The sequence below is a fragment of the Daktulosphaira vitifoliae genome, unplaced genomic scaffold (genome assembly GCF_025091365.1).
Source record: "Daktulosphaira vitifoliae isolate Bord-2020 unplaced genomic scaffold, ASM2509136v1 Scaffold_1, whole genome shotgun sequence".
In the NCBI taxonomy this organism is placed as follows: domain Eukaryota; kingdom Metazoa; phylum Arthropoda; class Insecta; order Hemiptera; family Phylloxeridae; genus Daktulosphaira; species Daktulosphaira vitifoliae.
The window spans coordinates 54,030,299-54,050,349 of NW_026099572.1; the positions used below are offsets into that span (position 1 = coordinate 54,030,299).

The 20,051-nt window shown below is 32.3% G+C and overlaps 1 protein-coding gene across 1 annotated transcript in view; it reads left to right on the plus strand.

The window, feature by feature from the left end:
- LOC126896223 (CCN family member 5) overlaps positions 1-19,347 on the plus strand; it is a 129,933-nt gene extending 110,586 nt beyond the window's left edge. The window contains exons 4-7 of the mRNA XM_050668819.1: positions 2,539-2,630; positions 8,520-8,649; positions 10,818-11,017; positions 16,160-19,347. Of these exons, the coding sequence (XP_050524776.1) occupies positions 2,539-2,630; positions 8,520-8,649; positions 10,818-11,017; positions 16,160-16,495 (758 nt within the window). The 3' untranslated portion in view covers positions 16,496-19,347. The remainder of the gene's footprint in view (positions 1-2,538; positions 2,631-8,519; positions 8,650-10,817; positions 11,018-16,159) is intronic.
- The last annotated feature ends 704 nt before the right edge of the window (positions 19,348-20,051 follow it).

Consider the following 20,051-nt stretch of genomic DNA (forward strand, 5'->3'; position numbering starts at 1 on the left):
TGTTAATTGTAACAATAACTCAGTTTTCGTAATTTCACTAAAATATACATTAAACCTCGTGTAATGTAAATTTTCTTATTATATCAGTTAAATAAAGTGTGAAACAGTTCGGTGTTAATTATAATTGATACATTAATTATATAATAATTGATTCATCAATGTTGAAATTGAAATACACTCGTTAAGCGAGTAAATAACTCAAGTAAAGTTACATATTGAATTGCTTTAGACGTATCATACAAATAATGTAAACATAATGCTTACTTAAATGTATTCAATACACATAATGTTACTTAATTATCCTACTTTGAGTAAAGTTCTAATAAAATATGTTATAATGCTACCCCATATTATGATACAAATTTCTATACATTTTAAAGTAGTATAACAAAACTATAATGTGAGTTATTCCATTCAAAGTGTTATTAAATTATAAAAACAAAATCATAACTAAATATACAATTCATTAATTAATCAGAATTTGCACTTAAAAAATCGTGTTTATGCTTTTGTCAAGCAGTTATATTCCGATCACTTTAAATCAAATTTGAATGGACAATTAAATTATTGTATAATTTTATTTAAACTCTAGTCGATAAACAAAACATTGATTTGTTCGATAATTGCGCATTTGGAGATCACTGATTATTACGCAATGAAAAACAATTTATTAGTCAAAAAATATATTATGATAGTCTATGTAAATAAAGTAAAAAAACTCTTTGCGTGAAATGGTTTAGCCTGACAAAACACAAAATAGTTATTTGCCGTGTTCCAGTGTGTTTGTAGCGAACGTCTGTGAAATCGTAAAAATAACTGAAAGTGGGCACTATAAACAGATTTCATTTAATTGTTAAGTCAATTATCTCGACTTTTATGACTTTAGTATTTGGATCTCTTGTTTTTAAATTAAAACCGCTTCAGCTCTACCATATTTTTACGGGCGTGTAACAAATTAATGCGATGGGTTTTTTGAGTCAATCCCAAATATATGAGAAATCTCCCGAATCCGCATTATGTAAAAGTATGCACGAGAGTAAACCTACATTCGAATAGAAAATAACTTTCCAAATCCTATTTTTATTATTATTATTATACGCGTATGAATAATATGATAACTGAAGCGCCGGGAAAACGAATGAAAATAACATTAATACAATAAACTTCAAGACAATAATTTTCTTTCGATAGCTTTCGAATGAGTTCTTATGAAATATTTAAGTTGGATTTCAATGGAAATATATTAGTGACACAATAATGGGGTGTATTGCAACAACATATAGTTGAAAATTGTTCTTGTCATTGAGAAAATCACGGCCAACAAATCTCATTGGAGTACGGCGCTTTAATGTTTACTATTTTCAAAATGAAAACATTCCGAGTAATAAAATCTTTGTAACTGCTCATTTTTTACAACTGAAAGTGGCGTTAATATATACATAATCGTGTTTAGCAACATGAAACAACATAAATTTATCTAGCCGTTCACCTGTTTGATAATATCATAAATAAGACGATGTCGTACAGCAGTAATATAGTGGACGTTACTAAAAAACAGATATAACCGAGTTTTAATGATTTTAACGACTACTTGATGGAAATATATTAAAACGATAAAAGCCGAGAAAATGCTTCTAGAATGTAAAAGACCTGTAAAAAATATATACTAGTGGTTTTTTTCCAAAGGAAGAGAGCACCAGAAAGCTAAATGATTATTAAGATAATGCGTGTCATTATAATAATTTATTACATCATATTTCTTTAATGAAAGTACTTAAAAAAGTGAATTACGCATAAAGCTTCGAGCAATAAAATTACTTTGTTAACGTATAAAAAAAATGTATGAATTGATATTTTATTTAACGAGCTTATTTAAATTAATGTACTCTACTATTTGGTTAAAAAGTTTGACATATAATATGCTATAACACGGTCACAAACACGTGCTGTTGATTACTGTTGTATGAAGTTTTAAACTAATGAAATAAATAAAAATTATACTCGATTATTTATCCCTGTATGAACAAAATCTAGGTAGTAATTATAATTAAAGGTTTGTTTTTTTTGGAATAAAAAGGTATATTTTCAACAGTGAAATGTCTTGCAATAATAAAATTATTTATGTAAAAGTAAACAAAGTGCCTTTAACATGAATTAAATCTATGAAGTATTGTTTATATGTTGAATTTAAAATAAGTGACTAATAATATAAAGTAGTAGGTCACTTCCTTGAAATCTCTTCAATAATACTTGTATAGTTGAGTCCGTAAGGGATCTGAGAGATATGACGACAACAAACAACTTTGATTTTAAGAACTGTAACTTAATACTAAAACGTTGAGTAATACAAATGGCTTTTCAAAACCACAGTAAATCTTAAAGGCTGGCAGATTGCCTGCGAACTACAATATAATTATTGTAGAAAGCAGTACAACTTGGCAAGACATACCAATTAAATTATCGTAAACTAGAGTCATACTTAAAAAAATATTTTTCAGTCCATAAATGAACTTAACTAATTATTATCAATTTTTTCAGTTGTGAAAGGTTTGCCGTGCACAGTTTACAACAAGACTTACGCCAATGGGGAGACATTCAGACTAGACTGTAGAACGCAGTGCACTTGTCAGGTAACTGAATCTTTTATCATTTGCTAAGTATATGGACCTAATTACACGCGTGTCATAAATGTAAAAAATTCTTTATCCTCTGATGTTGCTTTAAAATTTTTCGAGACATAAACTCTTGACCTCAGCAAAACCCTCTTTATAGTCTTAAATAATGAAAAAAATCAATGTTCATAACATAAAAGGACGTTGTAAATGTTAAGTCGTAAATATTATATACATTTTTTTTAGTTTGATGTCAAAGAGTGTCAACTGTCAACGATTTAGTTCTTAGTGACTGCTATATATATTAAAAGTAAAGGAATTTTTATTACAGTGTTCTATAAAAAATTAATCTGTATGGACTATAATTCACTACTTATTGCTTTTAAAATTCATGATGACATTTATCTAAAACTATTTAAAAAAAATTCAAAATCCAGTTTTAAAACTTGCTCTAAGACAAAAATAAATGTTTTGACAAAGTATTTTACTTATTATCTTTGAATTTCATCACTATCAATCATTAAAACTTTGTTTAGCAAAGTCTTAACATTTAAACTTATAATTCAGTTAATAATCAAGTAGCTATATGTTTGTATAACCATTATCATTTTTATAAGAATTTCATAATAGAAATTAAATTAAAAAAAAATCTCTTGGAAAAGTTATTAGAAAATTTTTACTTATTACAAAACATAACGGATCATTTAAATGACATATACACCATAAAGTACATTGTATACTTTAAGGCCTTATTCTGATATTACTAATAATAATAAAATATATTAAAGTTAATAAATAAGTATATTATTTACTGTAAAACAATAATCATTGATTTAATTTTATGTTTGAAAAAAGGAACACCAAAAGCCGTGAGTCTGCAATTGAATTTTGAATAATAATAAAACGACCTTATTGTTCTATCACGAGTAATAATAATTTCGTCTTATTAAAAAATATCTTCATTGTCAAAAAAATATAAATAAAAAAACCTTAATACTAAAATTATATTTATATTCATCATTTAAACTCAACTGAAATATTATCAACAAGAAAAAAGAAATTATTTTTAATATCGATATTTTCAATACCAAAAATGTCTAAATGTTAATAGATGAATGTATTATTTTTTGTATTAAAAATACAAAAGTATCAGAGTAAAACAAAACAAAAGTAATTAAAATTTTTGGATATTTTACTTCACAATAAAACAATTATATTTAAAACTTTGATTTATATTACTGTATAAGATTTATATTATAGTTATTTTTAAGTAGAAAAAAATTTAAGAGAACTAACTTTTATATTTGTTACGAATAAAAAATAATAGTTAATTAATCTCTTAATTATATGTATATTATATCTTAAATATAAGATTTTAGACAGTAAATTATTATTTTATTGATATTAAATGTTTAACATCTATATGGGTGTAACCTAGATTGATAGAGATCTTTGATATGATCACAATTTCAAAATAACAATTTAGTAAAACCTAAAAAGTAATACGTTTAAAATATATAACGAAAAGAGAATGACAGATAATATGCGTAATTACTCTATTTGTATGTTTATATGGTATTAAGTAACACAAAAAAGTTTTCAAAACTAATATAGAATGACACATTTCTTCAATTAAATATCAAATTGCATAAAATCAGTATAAAGTAAGAATAAATAAGAACTCAATAATTTATTGTTTTATAAGATATTTCATAACTACGGCTCGTAATTGCATGCACTAAAAAACTAAATAGTGACCTATTGATTTCTATATAAATTAAAAACTTTATTATTTTAAGCTCGCTAAATTCAAATTTGTTATGAAATTATAAATTTAAGACTTTTTAAAGGGTTTTAGAGGGAATTTGATTTTTTTATCATATTTAACAAATTATATTTGTATTTTTTCTATGGCAACTCAATATGTATTATGTCCTGATACAGAACTTCATTACTTCCAATGAACAGTATAAATATATAATACCGTACGATTGAGAGGGCAAAATTATTAATTGACACTAGTCTAAGTCAAGATTAATATCTTGAGATAGTAAAAAGAGTGAATTTTTTTTTATTGGTGCTATTTGATAGTTTAGTGCACAGCTACAAGAAAATTATAAATTTCAATTAATATTGTATATTGGCTAATTTTTATCTACAAATACTCTTATGTCCCCTAAGACTGTCTACTCGACAACTATAATTAAAAATCTAAAAATAACCATATTTTGAAATAGCAAAAAATATTAAATTATATGTTCAAAATGTATAATATAATTTTATTGTAAACCATTTAAGTAATAAATTATAAACAAATTAAAATGAAAAAACAAATAAATTTTTTTCTACAAGTAAAAATTTAAAATATAAATAAACAAAGTACTGAAAGTTTTAGTAATCTTCAAAAATTAATTATTTTTGTGATTTTAATACTATTTTCTGTTTTGAACCATAAAAATAAGATTATTAAAATGTAAAAATTTAATTTTGAAATTGAATATTTGAATAAATTTAGTACCTATTCGACTACGATATTTAAATAACTTTATACCTTAAAAATTACACTGTACTATCTGTGTTTTTTTTTAACTTAAGAGACGATGTTTACTATGATGTGTTTTTTTTGTGTGTCTGTTACCAATTTTTTTCAGCTCTCACCAAACAGATTTCTTTCAACGATACGTCAAAAGACCACAAATCATATTTAGTCAAAGTCATTACCCTCAAAAATTGAAAAAAATTCCCTCGTTCATCGTAAATGGANTCACAAATCGTATCTAGTCGAAGACATTACCCTTCAAAATTGAAAAAATTTCCCTCGTTCCCCGTAAATGGGGGAAACCTCCAAAAAAATTACAAATTTAAAATTCGCTAATTTTCGAAATTTTTTCAATTTTTTTTACTAAAAACTGCCGTAACTTTTTCAAAAATGAACATATTAGTATAATGTTTTTTTTATAGATGCATAATGTCTTTACCTATTATTTGATTATTTTTTTTATAAATCTGACCCTTTACCTGCCCACAGGGGGGATTCAAAATGACAACTTTTTCAACTTAACTTTTGAAAATGTTCCGAAAGGTCTGACACTTATATATATATCTTAAATTAAAGCTAATGTAATGTTCTTTATTATGGAAAAAAAAATTTGACCTCTGGACTTGTCTTCATGGTGAAAATGGCTACCAAATGCTATTTTTGTGTGAAAATTCTCCATTTTATATTTTACATTTTTTACTTTAAAATGCTATAATTTTTTAAAAAATGTATGGATCAATACAATTTTTTCATGAGAAGTAGTATTTGTATACATCTTTCATTCGACATACTTTATCTTAATCAGGATTATAAAAAGGAACTAGCAGATGATGTAGCTTTTGGAATAATACACCAATTTTTTAAAATTAAACACTATCTAAAGATTTGCATCGAAGCGTTTTTTTTTTTTTTGATAGTGATTTTAATCATTGTCAGATAGCATTATACTTGAACCAACTATGCCATGTCACCACTGTTTCGCGACCCCCCTGTGCTGGGTTTTTTTTAAATCTGATAAAGCGCCGCATATATAAAATACAATAAATCTCATTCATTTCTTCAGGTAGATATACATTTTTAAACAAAAATTAAATAAATTAAAAGATAGCTCTATACACGCTTGACTCAGCGGTTGGTAGTGGTGATAGTGTGATAACATTGGTTCCACTGAACTACTTAAAACTTATAAAACCCAATAAGTATCATAAAGAAATAGTAATAAAATGCAAAGACTTTTTTTATATATATTCGAAAAAGACAAAAATTAATTATTTAAGAATTTATTTATGTAGTATTTTACACTTGTCAAAAAAATATTTCTCTAGATTTATATATAAAAAATAATATATAGTAATAACTCCAAAAGTAAATATCTTGCGTTACATTCTTTTTTTAAATATATCTTTAATAATATTCAATAAATATTATAGACAGAAATAATATTATAATGAATAATATTTTTTAATTTATGATTATTATAAGTTATGACGTTGAAATAATACTTTAAATAGCAATTTTGATATAATATGTCAAAACTGCTATTTCTCAGAATAAATTATAAGAAAAAATGATTATTACGGTCTCTTAATAATGTGTTTTGTTAAACACATTATGTTTTAACACACTATTTTAGTGGCATCAGAGAAAATACTAGTTCTCACCAAGAATAGGCTACCTAATTGTAAAGAAGACTTCTAAATATTAATGTCACTGACACTATAGTTTAATTGTTGGTGGGTTGATGAATAATTCTATCTTGTAATTAAATCGCCTTTACCCATTTATCAGTATCATATAAACAATGAAGGGTGTCTTAATGAAAACCTTTTTGGTCGTAACGAGATACTAAAATAAAACAACTTTTGTAGTTAACCCACCGATTACAATAATTAAAAAATTTAATTATGTTGAATATAGATTACGTTGATGATTTTATAATCGTATAAGTCAATTGTGGTATTAGATAACTTTATTAAGTAGTTTACTAGTAAAATCAATAGAGTCATCATCAAAAAACATTACTCGATACGAAAATGTTTAATTAATATTTAAGTTTTATTTTGCGTCAAAATTAAGGTCCTTTCAATAATAACAAGAAATGTATTGAATCAGAGTATCAAACCAATTAAAAAATTAACTTAAACAGTGCCGCAGTCGAAAAGAAATTTCAAGGTAGTGTCATCTCAAAAATTAAACTTTATTTTTTTAAATATAGATACTAGTAATACAAAAAAATATCAGAGTAATACAACAAGAGTAGAAAAATATTATTTACCTTACTTTTATATTAAATACAAATGTATAAATTTCTATCACAACTTAAACGATTCAAAATATTAAAAAATATTATATTTTTCTTGGCACAAAAATAATATAATTAACAAAAATACATATAATTTACAGCCCTGGTAATTACACTATCATTGAAGTTTTCAAAGTATATAGTTTTTCATAGTTAGAGTCATCACATTATCAATTAACTGAAACAAATACTTTTGACGAAAATACGTTTCGAATTACAAAGATAATTATCTTTGTAATTCGAAACGTATTGTAATCAATTATCATCAACGTGTTATATAATTGTAACTCATACCTTTGAAATAAAAAAATTGCATTCAAATTATATAATTTTTTTACAAAAAAATATTGAGTTAAACATACACAATTTTTTTTTTGTCTATAAAAAAAGTTTCCATTACATTTTATTTTATTTGTTTATAGTAACTTTCACTCATCTTTTCAAAGGGAGGAAATTTTCTTATTGCAAAACAAAGAAAAAGTTAAAATAGATTAGATTATATAACTTATATACCAGTAGAATCAAAATTTCAAAAAAAATAAAGCGACAGAAGATTCTAATTTAAATAGTAATAAAACCTATACATTTAATGACATTTTCCGTATACCTTAAAAAGCACTCTGTCAAGTTATCTATAAAATACTTAATAATTTTTTTGTTGACATTATGCCAAAGAGATAATATCGTGTTACTATATAAGTATAATTAGTTTTGTAATCGACTCAATGGCTGTTTCTTTAAAACAAACACGCTGAAGGCATTTTCGTGTATTTATCACACGTTACGGGTATATTAATACGTTTTATTGGTAAAAGCATTAAATTATAAAAGGTTGCAAAATGATACTTTTGTGACCTAACATACTTTTAAGGATCGCCAACACAACCCTATGCGACCCCGTACGACCTCGTTACTACACTACTCGCGGACCGTTTCGAATTTCTACTTGGCCGACAGCCAGTTATGACATTTATTACATTAACATCTGTTTCCATTACACCTTTGATCGTCCGTTACAAACGCTGTTAATGGCTTCAATTTTATGTTTTTATTTTTTTTGTTTCAGAATGGCACTTATGCCTGTGCGTCACTGTGTCCCCAAGAGAACATTTCACCCCAGGGACTTTGCAGGCATCCCAGGCTGGTCGATGTGCCCGGACAATGTTGCAGGGAGTGGATGTGTGACAACGTCAACTGTGAGTGTAATTATGTAGAATTTTACGTTTTTTGCGAAATGCCAACGAACAGATACATTTTAGACGATTGTCTCGACTAAAATAATTTCCAATGTGCAATTATGTGACCTTTCAGCTATGATTTCGATTGAAAACAATGCATTGCTGAACGGTTAGAATAATAATTTCTGAAAATCAACAGTAAATTCTATTACCGCTCGATTAATTAACACGATCCGCTGCTAAATTATTTAACATTGATAACAATGAAAAAATGTCCACTGACAAAATGAAAAGAACATTAGCTTTTAATTGCGGCTATAAACATTGTCGAGGATTAATTTTAATTTAAATTATGTAAATTAAAGGTGATTTTCGTTATGCCGTCATAAAGTTTAATTAGTTATTGTTATATTTACTAGCCGTGTCTTCGACATGTAGGCACGCGTAATAATAGTTAATTCAAAGGTCATAAAGTTTTCGCTGAAAACATAAACTTGTGCTTTGATTGGACCTTAAAAAAAAAAAAAAAAGTACGGTATTTAATCCTCTCGTGATTTACGAGAGTCTCCACGATAAATTTTAATAGCCTTTGGGCATAAAACAAAATAAAATGCTCGCAAACGTCGTATGACAGTGTTGAACAATACGACTGTGCTTAAAACCAGGTCGACATACAGACGTGCCGCAGAATATGGAAAAACACCCGCAGATTCCGATCAATGTTGCAGCGTTGTCCTCTGTGCCCGTCGACGTGTACCTTTGCAACGGCACTGCGTATAATGCGACACGATGTTGAGTTTCAAAAGAGCCCTCACCGCTTTCCATATTGAACGGCGAGAAAGCTTTTAGAAACCGTGCGCACCCTAAGAGCGTATAGGCACTTAAAAGACACCGCGAATCTTGCCATACGATAATAATATACACACAACCAATGATGGAGAGGGGTGGGGGGGACGAGCACGTTTGGTACGTGCGCCGTCGGCGTGCCACGAAACGGGGGCCAATGCAAATGTACAGTGTGGCAGTGTGGCGAATATCGTCGGCGGCCGAGAGCCAATCTCGCGGTGTGATCCGTTTACCGACGCAGGTACGGCCGAATCGGATGAATTGCAGACACGCACTTTGATTAAATCGTCGAGCGTCCACAGAAATTCGGTTATCACGAAAAACCGCGTCGGGGTCTGCGCGGGCAATGGCCGAGATTCGTTAAATTTATTATAATTTATACGATTGCATTTGTTTTCGCATTAATTACGAAGCGGCAGCACCTAATTCCGACCCGTCGCCATAAAATTAGACATTTTTTTTTCTTTTTCATTAATATTCGCACATCGAGTGGTTTCGTTAAGAAGCGGATAGTGATGTTTTTGGCGCATAATTCATTCTCGGCGTACGATCTAAGCTGTGCACCACTTGTGTGGCACGCGTGCGTATACGCGTGTGTATGTCGTGCGAACAAAGCAACGCCGTCGTTTGTATTTATAAACACGTCGCCGTCTTCAACGTTTTAACGGCGTCGGCCTGCGTACAATTGGGCGCCGCTAAATGTCTCGGCTGTCGACTCAGAGGCGTGACGGCATTTAAGCGTTTAATTGGCATGTGTGTTCGGCAAAGGATTCGGTAAATATTTTACGAGCGAGTATAAAGTCATGTAACAGTGTGTGTGTCGCATGGCCAAATCTCTGTTGCTTTTGGTGGTCGTGTTTGTCTTGTGGCTAAATGTTATCGTCGTCCGCCCGCCGTGCAAGGGCTCGACGCATAAAGCCAATGGCGTCCAATGAAACATTTATACTCAAACCGCCGCGAGTTTCATGAATCTTTAAAAGCGTTTTTTTTTGTGCCGTGCACAACATCACGACGGTGAATTCAATCGACCGGATGAGTCTCGGGGCACATCGAACACAAACGAAATTGATTGATGAACTATCCTGTTTGTATACACCGAGTTTGCAACAATTGATGAGATTAGGGCGCGCCGTGTTTTACATAAATAACAAAACGGTCCATTTTTCCGCACTCCATTGGAAAACAAACGAAAATAATAATCGTTTTAATCCTACACGAGGCGTGACAAAACATTACAAACGTACGAAATTCATCAAAACAATTTGTTTTCAGCTTAATATTTGTACAATAATTATTTTTTTTCATCAAATACCGTTTAATATTGTGTAATATTTTTACAGTGGAAAACCCTCCGAATTGCGAAGAACAGGTCACGTCGTGGTCTGATTGTTCGTCGCAATGTGGTTTGGGCCTTTCGAGACGCATGTCGAACGCTAACGAAGCGTGTAAGCCCAACAATGAGACCAGACTGTGTCAAATCAGACCGTGTCACTCTCCGCCCCTCGTCAGCGCTAAGTACGCCAGACACCATCACATCAGAGTGAGTATTAATCATTTTAAGCCGAATCAATCGCTGCCGGTGTGTGCAGCGCACTGGCTTTTACTAGGAATACGTTCATAAACGCTTTTGAATTTCAAATCAAACGACTTGAAAATGTGTAAACACAATGAGATTCGTTACCGAAATCCGATTTAATCGGAGTAATACACAAAGTCTGGAAACAACACTTTGTGCGAGTTTAAAGACCAAAACATCTGGCGAATCGCTTCGGCTGGCAACGAAATTATTTTGACTTTTACTTGTCAGGCTCACGGTATTTATTGTTAGGTTTAGTTTTGTTGAGCGGACGAGTTGTTCTTGACAGGTAAACTAATTTTAAGAGTGCAAAAAAAAAAAAACACAACTTATCCCGGTAATTTTTAACCATTCGGTAACTTTTGCGCTTCGGATTCAATAAGAATAAAAATTCGTTTTGTCTGTTAAAAGTTATTACATTCTAATGACTGTACACGTTTATCATAGTGGTCAACAAGTTACTTAAACTGTTTTCGATAAAACTTTTACCGAGGAAATAATTTTTACTTGTTTAAAAATTCAAATACTTGGCATAATTTGAGAACTTTAAGATCTCATAAAAATTTGAAGATTTAAAGAAAGCGATTTCAATGGCACAGACAATAAATCATTATTAAGATTATTTAAATTTATTATCTCGTGATACCAGTGCACAAAAAATGACTTTATTAATAATAAAAGCGAAAAATAATGACAATGGGCAACTCTTCTTTATTTTTTCTATTATTCAATACGAAAGTTAAATAAAATAAAAATAAATTCGAATGAGAGCCACATGAAAATTCCCATTTGGACCGACGGGTCGGATGGAAAGAGTGTTCGGCTGAATCGAAGAATTTTCTTAGGATCACAACACTATTGGCCTTATAATGTAATACAGTGAAATCAATAATGATAGCGATTGGCCACCAAGCCGACAGTTTAAACGGAATGTCAGGTAACGCACAATTTGCATTGGACGTTTGATATTAATAATATAGAAAATCTTGACGCTTTTATCAACGCGGTCGAAAAAAAGGTTTTAAAGAAAAACATGGTAGTTATTTCCGCTTTTAGTTTTTTATTCTTAATAACCGCTCGGCGGTGTTATTATCATTGTTTAACGTTCGTTATTATTGTTGTGTGTTTTAACAGGCCACCGCGTAATCCTTTGGGCCGCAAAGGGTGTTATTTATTTTATCGTTATCAAATGGGTTTTTTATTCACACCTTTGAAATGATTCGTTAAACATTATTATGTCGAACGAGTTTTATCGCTGCAGAAAAAACGGCACCGGCTGTATATGACAATGCGCAAAGAAGACCAAGGAAAATTAAACAGTATCAAAATAGTTCTGAAATCCAAAAGTTTTTATCAGACTCGCAGTGAATTTAATCAGTCTCGACAAATTTATTATACCTTTGAAAACCGCACCGAGGAAAAACTTTCGATTTATCAAAATATTACTTATTAGACTTTCTAACAGTAAGAGTAATTTATTATGCATATTAGCCAATGTCATCGCTTATTGAATTTCCCAGAGCAGATGAAGTGTAATAATAACCCATTGTGATGTATATTTTGAGGGGAGACGGTATAATGTTATTATGTTTTTACGGCGTGCCATAATAATACTCGTGTATAGAGTTCTATCAAGATGAGTAAAATTAATTTGTAAGGCCTCGGCGACTACTTTGAGTTGTGTTCAATTGTATTTGGTGATTTTCCAATCTCGTTAACGTCGCTCTTTGCGCGTTTAAATCTGACACGAGTATTATTGTTGCGCCACAAGAGATTTGTCAAAACGTATACATTCTCGGGCACATTGCTCAGAAATGTGTTATCAATAGACCTTTCCACTGATAAATAATGGACTGCGTCGTTCGAGTAATAGACAACGCCAGTAACCAACGCGTGGCCGTAGCAAAATTGCCTACTCTCAGTGCCGTATTTTAATAAAACTAATTCTTTAATAACTAGAAAACTCGATCGAGTGACACTGTTGTCTCCGAGTTATTTTACTAGACATACGATCCAAAAATAATACTATACAGTAAGTCGTTTGGTAATTAAACGTTTCGGTTATTTCTAGGGGTCCGTCGAATAGCAAGACGGTTGGGTTATAGCAAGACAATAATTATAACTGACGTTGAAGATGTCGTCAATCGTTGTATAATTCTAATCAACCATCTATCAAATATTAAATGTAGTTCTCCTTTAATACACTCAGAATCAGGGCACTGTTATGGGGGTACACGCTATGGAAACAAATAAAGTAATTAAAATTGAAGAAACTTAAAGGAATCGGCGGTGTACAAGACAATTATTATCGTTACTCGCATTAATCAACGACGAATTTTTACTTAATCATAAACCAGAAAACGACTCGTCGCAGTATCAGACAAAATTTGCTAATTTAAATCAGATTAAATATTTTAACGTTTTTGGCGCTTTTGACACTAACGTCCCGAGGCCTCGCGCTGCGCATAAACACTCGAAAACTTTTTATCAATAAAATTACAGCCGCGGAGATCGTTTCAATCGAATCACGCAAATGTTGTTATTTTTTAAATGAGCAAACGTTTACATCGAGCTCAAAAATACGGATTATTAACTGTTTAATAGGCCGTCGAAAAAAAATAAATAAATAAAATTCATTTTTTTATTAATCTCACTCCGAGTCAACTGATTTTATCGGATTCTTAACAAAGTTGGTCGGAGAATTAAATAAAAGGTATTCGGCCGCATGAAAAAATATATTGCAGGCGTTGGTAAAGTGTGACCTTAGCTTTTTTTGTGCGTNTCACTCCGAGTCAACTGATTTTATCGGATTCTTAACAAAGTTGGTCGGAGAATTAAATAAAAGGTATTCGGCCGCATGAAAAATAATATTGCAGGCGTTGGTAAAGTGTGACCTTAGCTTTTTTTGTGCGTTTTTTATGCTGAGCACAATAATAATACCCGGAGGTACGGTTAAAAGAGATAGCGTTCAAGAAGAAAATAAAATAATTATTCCAACGTGAAATATTTTATAATTAAAACAAGAATGATGGGTTTAATTGTGTCAGGCGACGGAATAATTTACATTATGAAAAGGAAAGCCGAAAAGGGCGCGGGGGTGCAGTTGATAACGCGGTTTAGGGTCGTCCAAACATTGATAAATTAATATATTTTTACCCCGACGCGCGAAATCAAAACAAACGTTATTGTAGTTTTGTATGAAATACACGTGCCGAACAAAAACTCATTCGAACCCGCGGCGGGACCATTGCTGTTGTCCGCTCAAATGTCGTGTATTAGAGCCGCTCGTACGTTCAAGTACAACGCCATACAAATAATGCGTTTATAACACATCGGCTTGTATGTTAACGCGCCGATCCGCGCACGGACACGTTATTCATTTACACGACCGCCGGTGTGTCGTTCGTTCCCCTTACTTTTGACGGTTCTTCGAATACGCGGTTCTTACCTAACAGCCGCGTGCGCATAAAACTTTCGCGTTAGCCGACAGCACTCGGTCCGACGGGATAAAACGCACGAGTTCAAATGCGCTCGGTCGTCTCCGGCACGATTACTGGCCGGCGGCTTACCAGCGCGGTACTTTTTGGTACGCTGGTTCGTCGACCCGTGTGGAAATTCTCTCCGGATCAGTAAAGTTTCGCGGCGACTTAAGTATTTGCTCGCCGGCACAGATCCGCCGCAGGTCTGAATTCAAAAGTTAAATACCCACTTTAGTGTGTAACTATGTGCGTTCACGTTTTCAATTTGAATACTCGACGCGATATTTCAGTCGGCGGACAGTCGAATAATTTATGAAGACAATATGCCCGTCCCGTTATATTATTATCGGGTCCAGGCGGGTCCGGGTAACCTGTCAACCGCGTTATACCGCGACATCCGAGGCATTCGTTATTTTTAGCCGCTATTTCTTCGTCCGTCTCACCGGCCGATCGCTTTCAGTGCGCTTTTCAATACCGACGGGCCTTATTACCATAAATCGGTTACCCTCGTGAGGGCCAATCAAATATTCGAAAAGTGTTCCGCTGAACACGCACCGCTTATAATACCACGAGGAGGCTTTTATTTTATTTTTTTTGTTTACTGTTATTCTTATTCAAGTCAATATCTGTTTTTGTAGTTTGATAAACCGAAACCGTATTGCATTACAAAAATTATTTAGATATTATAAGCAAATAAAAACATTTAAAAGAGCAATTTGTTTTTATTATGCACTGCGCGTCGATTTATTCAAGAAATCCGTAAAAATACCCGCATTTTTTTTTTTTTATTAAAAAAATAAAGTCTTCATTTATAATAGACGCGCGCTAGAAGAAAGTCTAGAATGTTTTCATTTATACGTGTTAAAAGCTTGAACTTTTTAAGAAAACCTTTGAAATTTTAATGCACTTCTATTCTACTAACTAAACTTTTTTTTACTGAACTTTGGCGGCCTTGGCTAATTTTTTTGTATCTCTAAGAATTAAAAATAAAATTACTTTCTAAGGTAACTCGCCCACTACAATATATTATTACAACAGACGGACTTTAATGTTAGCTCATAAATAATACAACTTCGGAATTGAAAAAAGAATAACTTTGAATCTAATTTGAAAAGTTTTCATAACACATAGTTAGTGTCTGTATAGTTTTGAAAAATTGATAAAACAGTAACAAAACGAAATTGTCCACAGAATGAGTTTACTCCGTTATTTTCTTCTTTTGTTAATTAAAAAAAATATAGTCGCTCGCTAATCGTCAACTTTTATTGCATCAAAGTAACGTGCTGGCGAAGAAGCACTCGATTTTCATTCTCTTTTGTGTCGAACGCGGGTAAATAACGTTATTCGTTCGTACGCAAACGTTGTGTGGAAATTTATAAGTTTCAAATCCAAAGGGTTGTGGACATATATTATAATATGAATGCCGCGGCCGTTCGACGCTATTATTTTGGAATAATATAATGGAAGTTATCGTTTGCGCCATATATTTTCCACAAACGTCCCAAAAACTACTTGGTCAAACGACTCGCGCATGCCTTCGATCTATTGATTTTTTACAAATTTTTAACTGTTTCAATAACTTCCAAATACGCTAATGATTTATTAATTATTTTTTCATCGTTTTCAGAAGGGTCACGAATGTAAGGCGACAATTAAATCGATGACGCCCGTCCGGCTGAAATTCGGTGACTGCCGTAGTCGGAAAACGTTCCACCCGAAACGATGCGGTGCGTGTCCGCCGCATCTCAAGTGCACGCCCGAGTTGAGCACCACGGTCAAGGTGGAATTCCTGTGTCAGAGCCCGGTGGAAGGGCACGACAGGCTGGACGGAGCAGTCGTGGGCGACGATCTCTGGGATCCGGTGCACCGGCCGTTTTCGGCAACAGCCGACAATTACATCCACAGCGTGTACGTGGACGTCGAGTGGATCGTCAAGTGCACTTGCCGACACCGGACGGACTGACGACGGCGTCCGTGAACCAAGCCGCCGCCGCCGGCTCAAGTAACCGCGATTCGGCACGATGGAGAATTATGATTGGCGTCCCGGATCTCGGCTAAGCAATTTTCTACACGGACACGCACAACCATCACCGACACCGCCATGACACCATATCGCACCTTCATTATGCGCTCTACGACGTACCTATCGGATCGACAGCAATTAACAAACGTTATCAACGGCAATTATGCTGTTTTGAATAATCGCGAAAGTTTTGCTCGGCTTCCGCCGCTGTGTGTAATTAACGACGAGCAGCACGATAAGTAAATATTTATCGGAGAGCAAAGACGACTGTGTACTCGTGTGTGGCACAGTTAGCTTTACACAGTATTGATTCAGCAGTTGCCTCCGACCGTTGACGACCAATTTAACGCCGTCATTAATATTTTTGATGACGTTTACACACATACGCACACGGGCGCCATGATAACATAGTAATCATAAATTTATTAGACGAACGACAGCGCGATAATAATTCAATCAAACGGGAAATTCGACCGTTCCGCTGTCGTGTTGCAATTATTGTTCGTCGGTTACAACAATAATAATAATAATTGGATTTCTGGGGAATACCAATGGAAACTCTCGTTACGAGCGGCTAATGCCGAAAAATCAATCGTTTTTCAAGAGATTTTCCAATTAACCCGGCGAATTCACAGTCATTACGGTCTTTTCCCGCGGACCTTATTCACAAGACGTTATTGTTGTGCTCTCCGAAAGGAAAATTCCATTTCTACAGTGCGGAGACCTCGCCGATCAAACGGTTTCCGCGAACAATAATTAGTACTCTGCCGTTTAGATACACCGTCGGAATCGCCTTACCACAGCAATAAGATGTGTTTGTACACCCTCTCGTTATGCCGAGGGGTTGGAACGCCACACAGCTCGTTCACCGTGTACATTGCGCCGTAATAATTTTTATGCGTCTCTCCGGACGAACCCTTGTAAATAATTCCGAACGTCTTAGTAATCATATTGTAAACACTACACGCACATCTATTTACACGTGCAACCAACACATTTCAACAGGGCAGTGTGAATTGATCTTTTGCATAACAAATTTATAGGTTTTACACACGTTTCCCGCAAGAAACGGTTTCGTTCAGATAAACATACACGAGTTTTACAACATCGATGTGTACATTATTTGTTACGTTCCCGATGGATTATTATAATTACTATTATTATTGTTTTCCGCGTTTGTTTGTCGGCTTTCGACCGACGCGCTCGCCTCCTCGACTGAACCCGCCTTTTATTTTCAACAATATTATCGCTAACATTAACGCGCGCCAACATTACACGTTTAGCGGTTTTCTCGCCGACCGTTGTAATATGGAAAAAAAAAAAAAAAAAAAGGGCCGTTGGTAAACACTTATGAAAAACCCATTCCCCTGCCGATTCCGCGTACTGGCCCGGCAAGATAATGCGCAAACAAAACGTACCGTGTACATAATGTAGCTCGAGGGTACTCCGTACGGCTCGTGGCGACCAAAACGGATTTAGAATTCATACATGTCATTTACGGCACAAGGGCCGGCCGATGGGACAAAGGACAAGCAAAGATTACCTTTTGCCGTCGATACGTTTGTCCAGTCCCTTGTACACTGCTATCTAAACAATACGTAAATACATAAACATGCGAGTAAAGGGTCGCCGACAGTTAGCATTTTGTATTCTGACCGGGCCGATTGACGCCAGTACCTTTAATTTAAAATGCACAAAATTAAATCTATTTTGGGCTTTTCGATTAATCAAAAATTAACTCGTACGCAAATTAATTGCGCTTTTATAGGAAAAAAATTGACTGTACTAATTGTTCGGGCCACGCGTACTTATCGACGGTCATTATAATAATTGTATTATTTTTTATTAGCCAGTAATGTTCTGCAGGATTACATTGTCGTGGACAAAAATAACCAACTATCGATGGTCTTTCCCGTGTAAACAAACAAATCGAACGAATAATCTCTTATCGAATAAAACATAATGTTTGTTTTTCCTATTATTTTAACGTTTCTAATTTAGATTCGGAAACTCGAAAAAAAAAAAAAACAAAATCCCATCCGAAAAAATCGTTTCTCCTCAATATCTCAGCGAATATCATAATCTAACATATAAACAGTCGATGGAATTTTTTTATACCGATTCTCTTTTAAACGTGCGATACAGTGCCTTAACACTTAAAATCACGCATATCTTAATTTTATCGGTATAATTTTTTTTTTTATCGTTTCCCTACTGAGTTTGCCCGTCTAGAGAAATTCGACATATCCGACCTGCGTTACCTATTGTATACATAATGAATAATTAATAGTTATTGTACATATATATTATAATTAATTACTTTATTATTGTTATTGTTATGATTGTTAACACAGCACAAAACAATGGATTCAGTATAATACAAACCCTTGTGTTTTTTCATTGGTTCAACTATCTGACTGTTAAATATCATCTATATTAAGATATGTGTATAAATAAGAATATTAAGTAATTTTATTGTTTTTTTTTTCAATAAGTGGAAAAATCATGTCAGTTATATTTTGTTTACTATAAGATACAACATAATTTGTAATAATTATTCAAAATCAATAAAATATATTTTTTTCTGACATTAGATAAATCTGACATTTTATAATGTTTTTATTTTAAGGAACCATTAAAATGCTATTTACCCAACTCAACCCATTTCAAACAAAATATAAACAAAAATACTACAGCCATCTAAGAAAACAGAAATTCATTTCTCTACGAAAAACTCAAAGAAAATACTAACAACATTAATTATCTGAGTAAAAAAAAAAAAAATCTAAAAATGTTGTATCTTTTAAACGTTACAGTTCTTTTTTATTTTTGTGGAAAAATAAACAAATAATTACACGAAAATATAATTCAGCTTAAAATAAATTATAAAAAAATGGAAAACGACTAGAATTTCCGAAATACCTGACGTCTAAATGAATTCAAATAAAAAGATTTGTAGCCGTCTGATATGTTTAAGTTAATAAAGTAAAGGCGAATGGTCTTATTTTTTCTCATTAAATCTTCCACTAATGGCGTTTATTTAGACAAAGTACTATACTATAAATACTAAGTGGTGTTAAAAGAAATTGAATATCTCGTCCTTTTACTTGAATGAAACGCCTCTAAAGGGTAACAATGGACATTCCATCTACTTTAAAGTTTTCTTTTGATTATCGACTGAAATGTTACTATCGATGTGATTAAAGAAAAATTATTTTAAATACAACAAAAACAAAATGAATTTGTTCGATTTACATCATTTTTTTTTTTAAGTTCTATAATAATGCAAATAAAAACTTCAAGCAATATGAATCCATTTATTTAGTTGATGATTAAATATGTTATAAATTATTATTCACTTTGACACTCCAATAGAGATAATTCACATGCATATTTTTAATAATATTTATTTTGACCTTTCAAAGAAATTAAATTTTACCGTTCTCAATATTTTATGTATAGTCAATATTTTTTTAATTTATTCAACATTTTAATA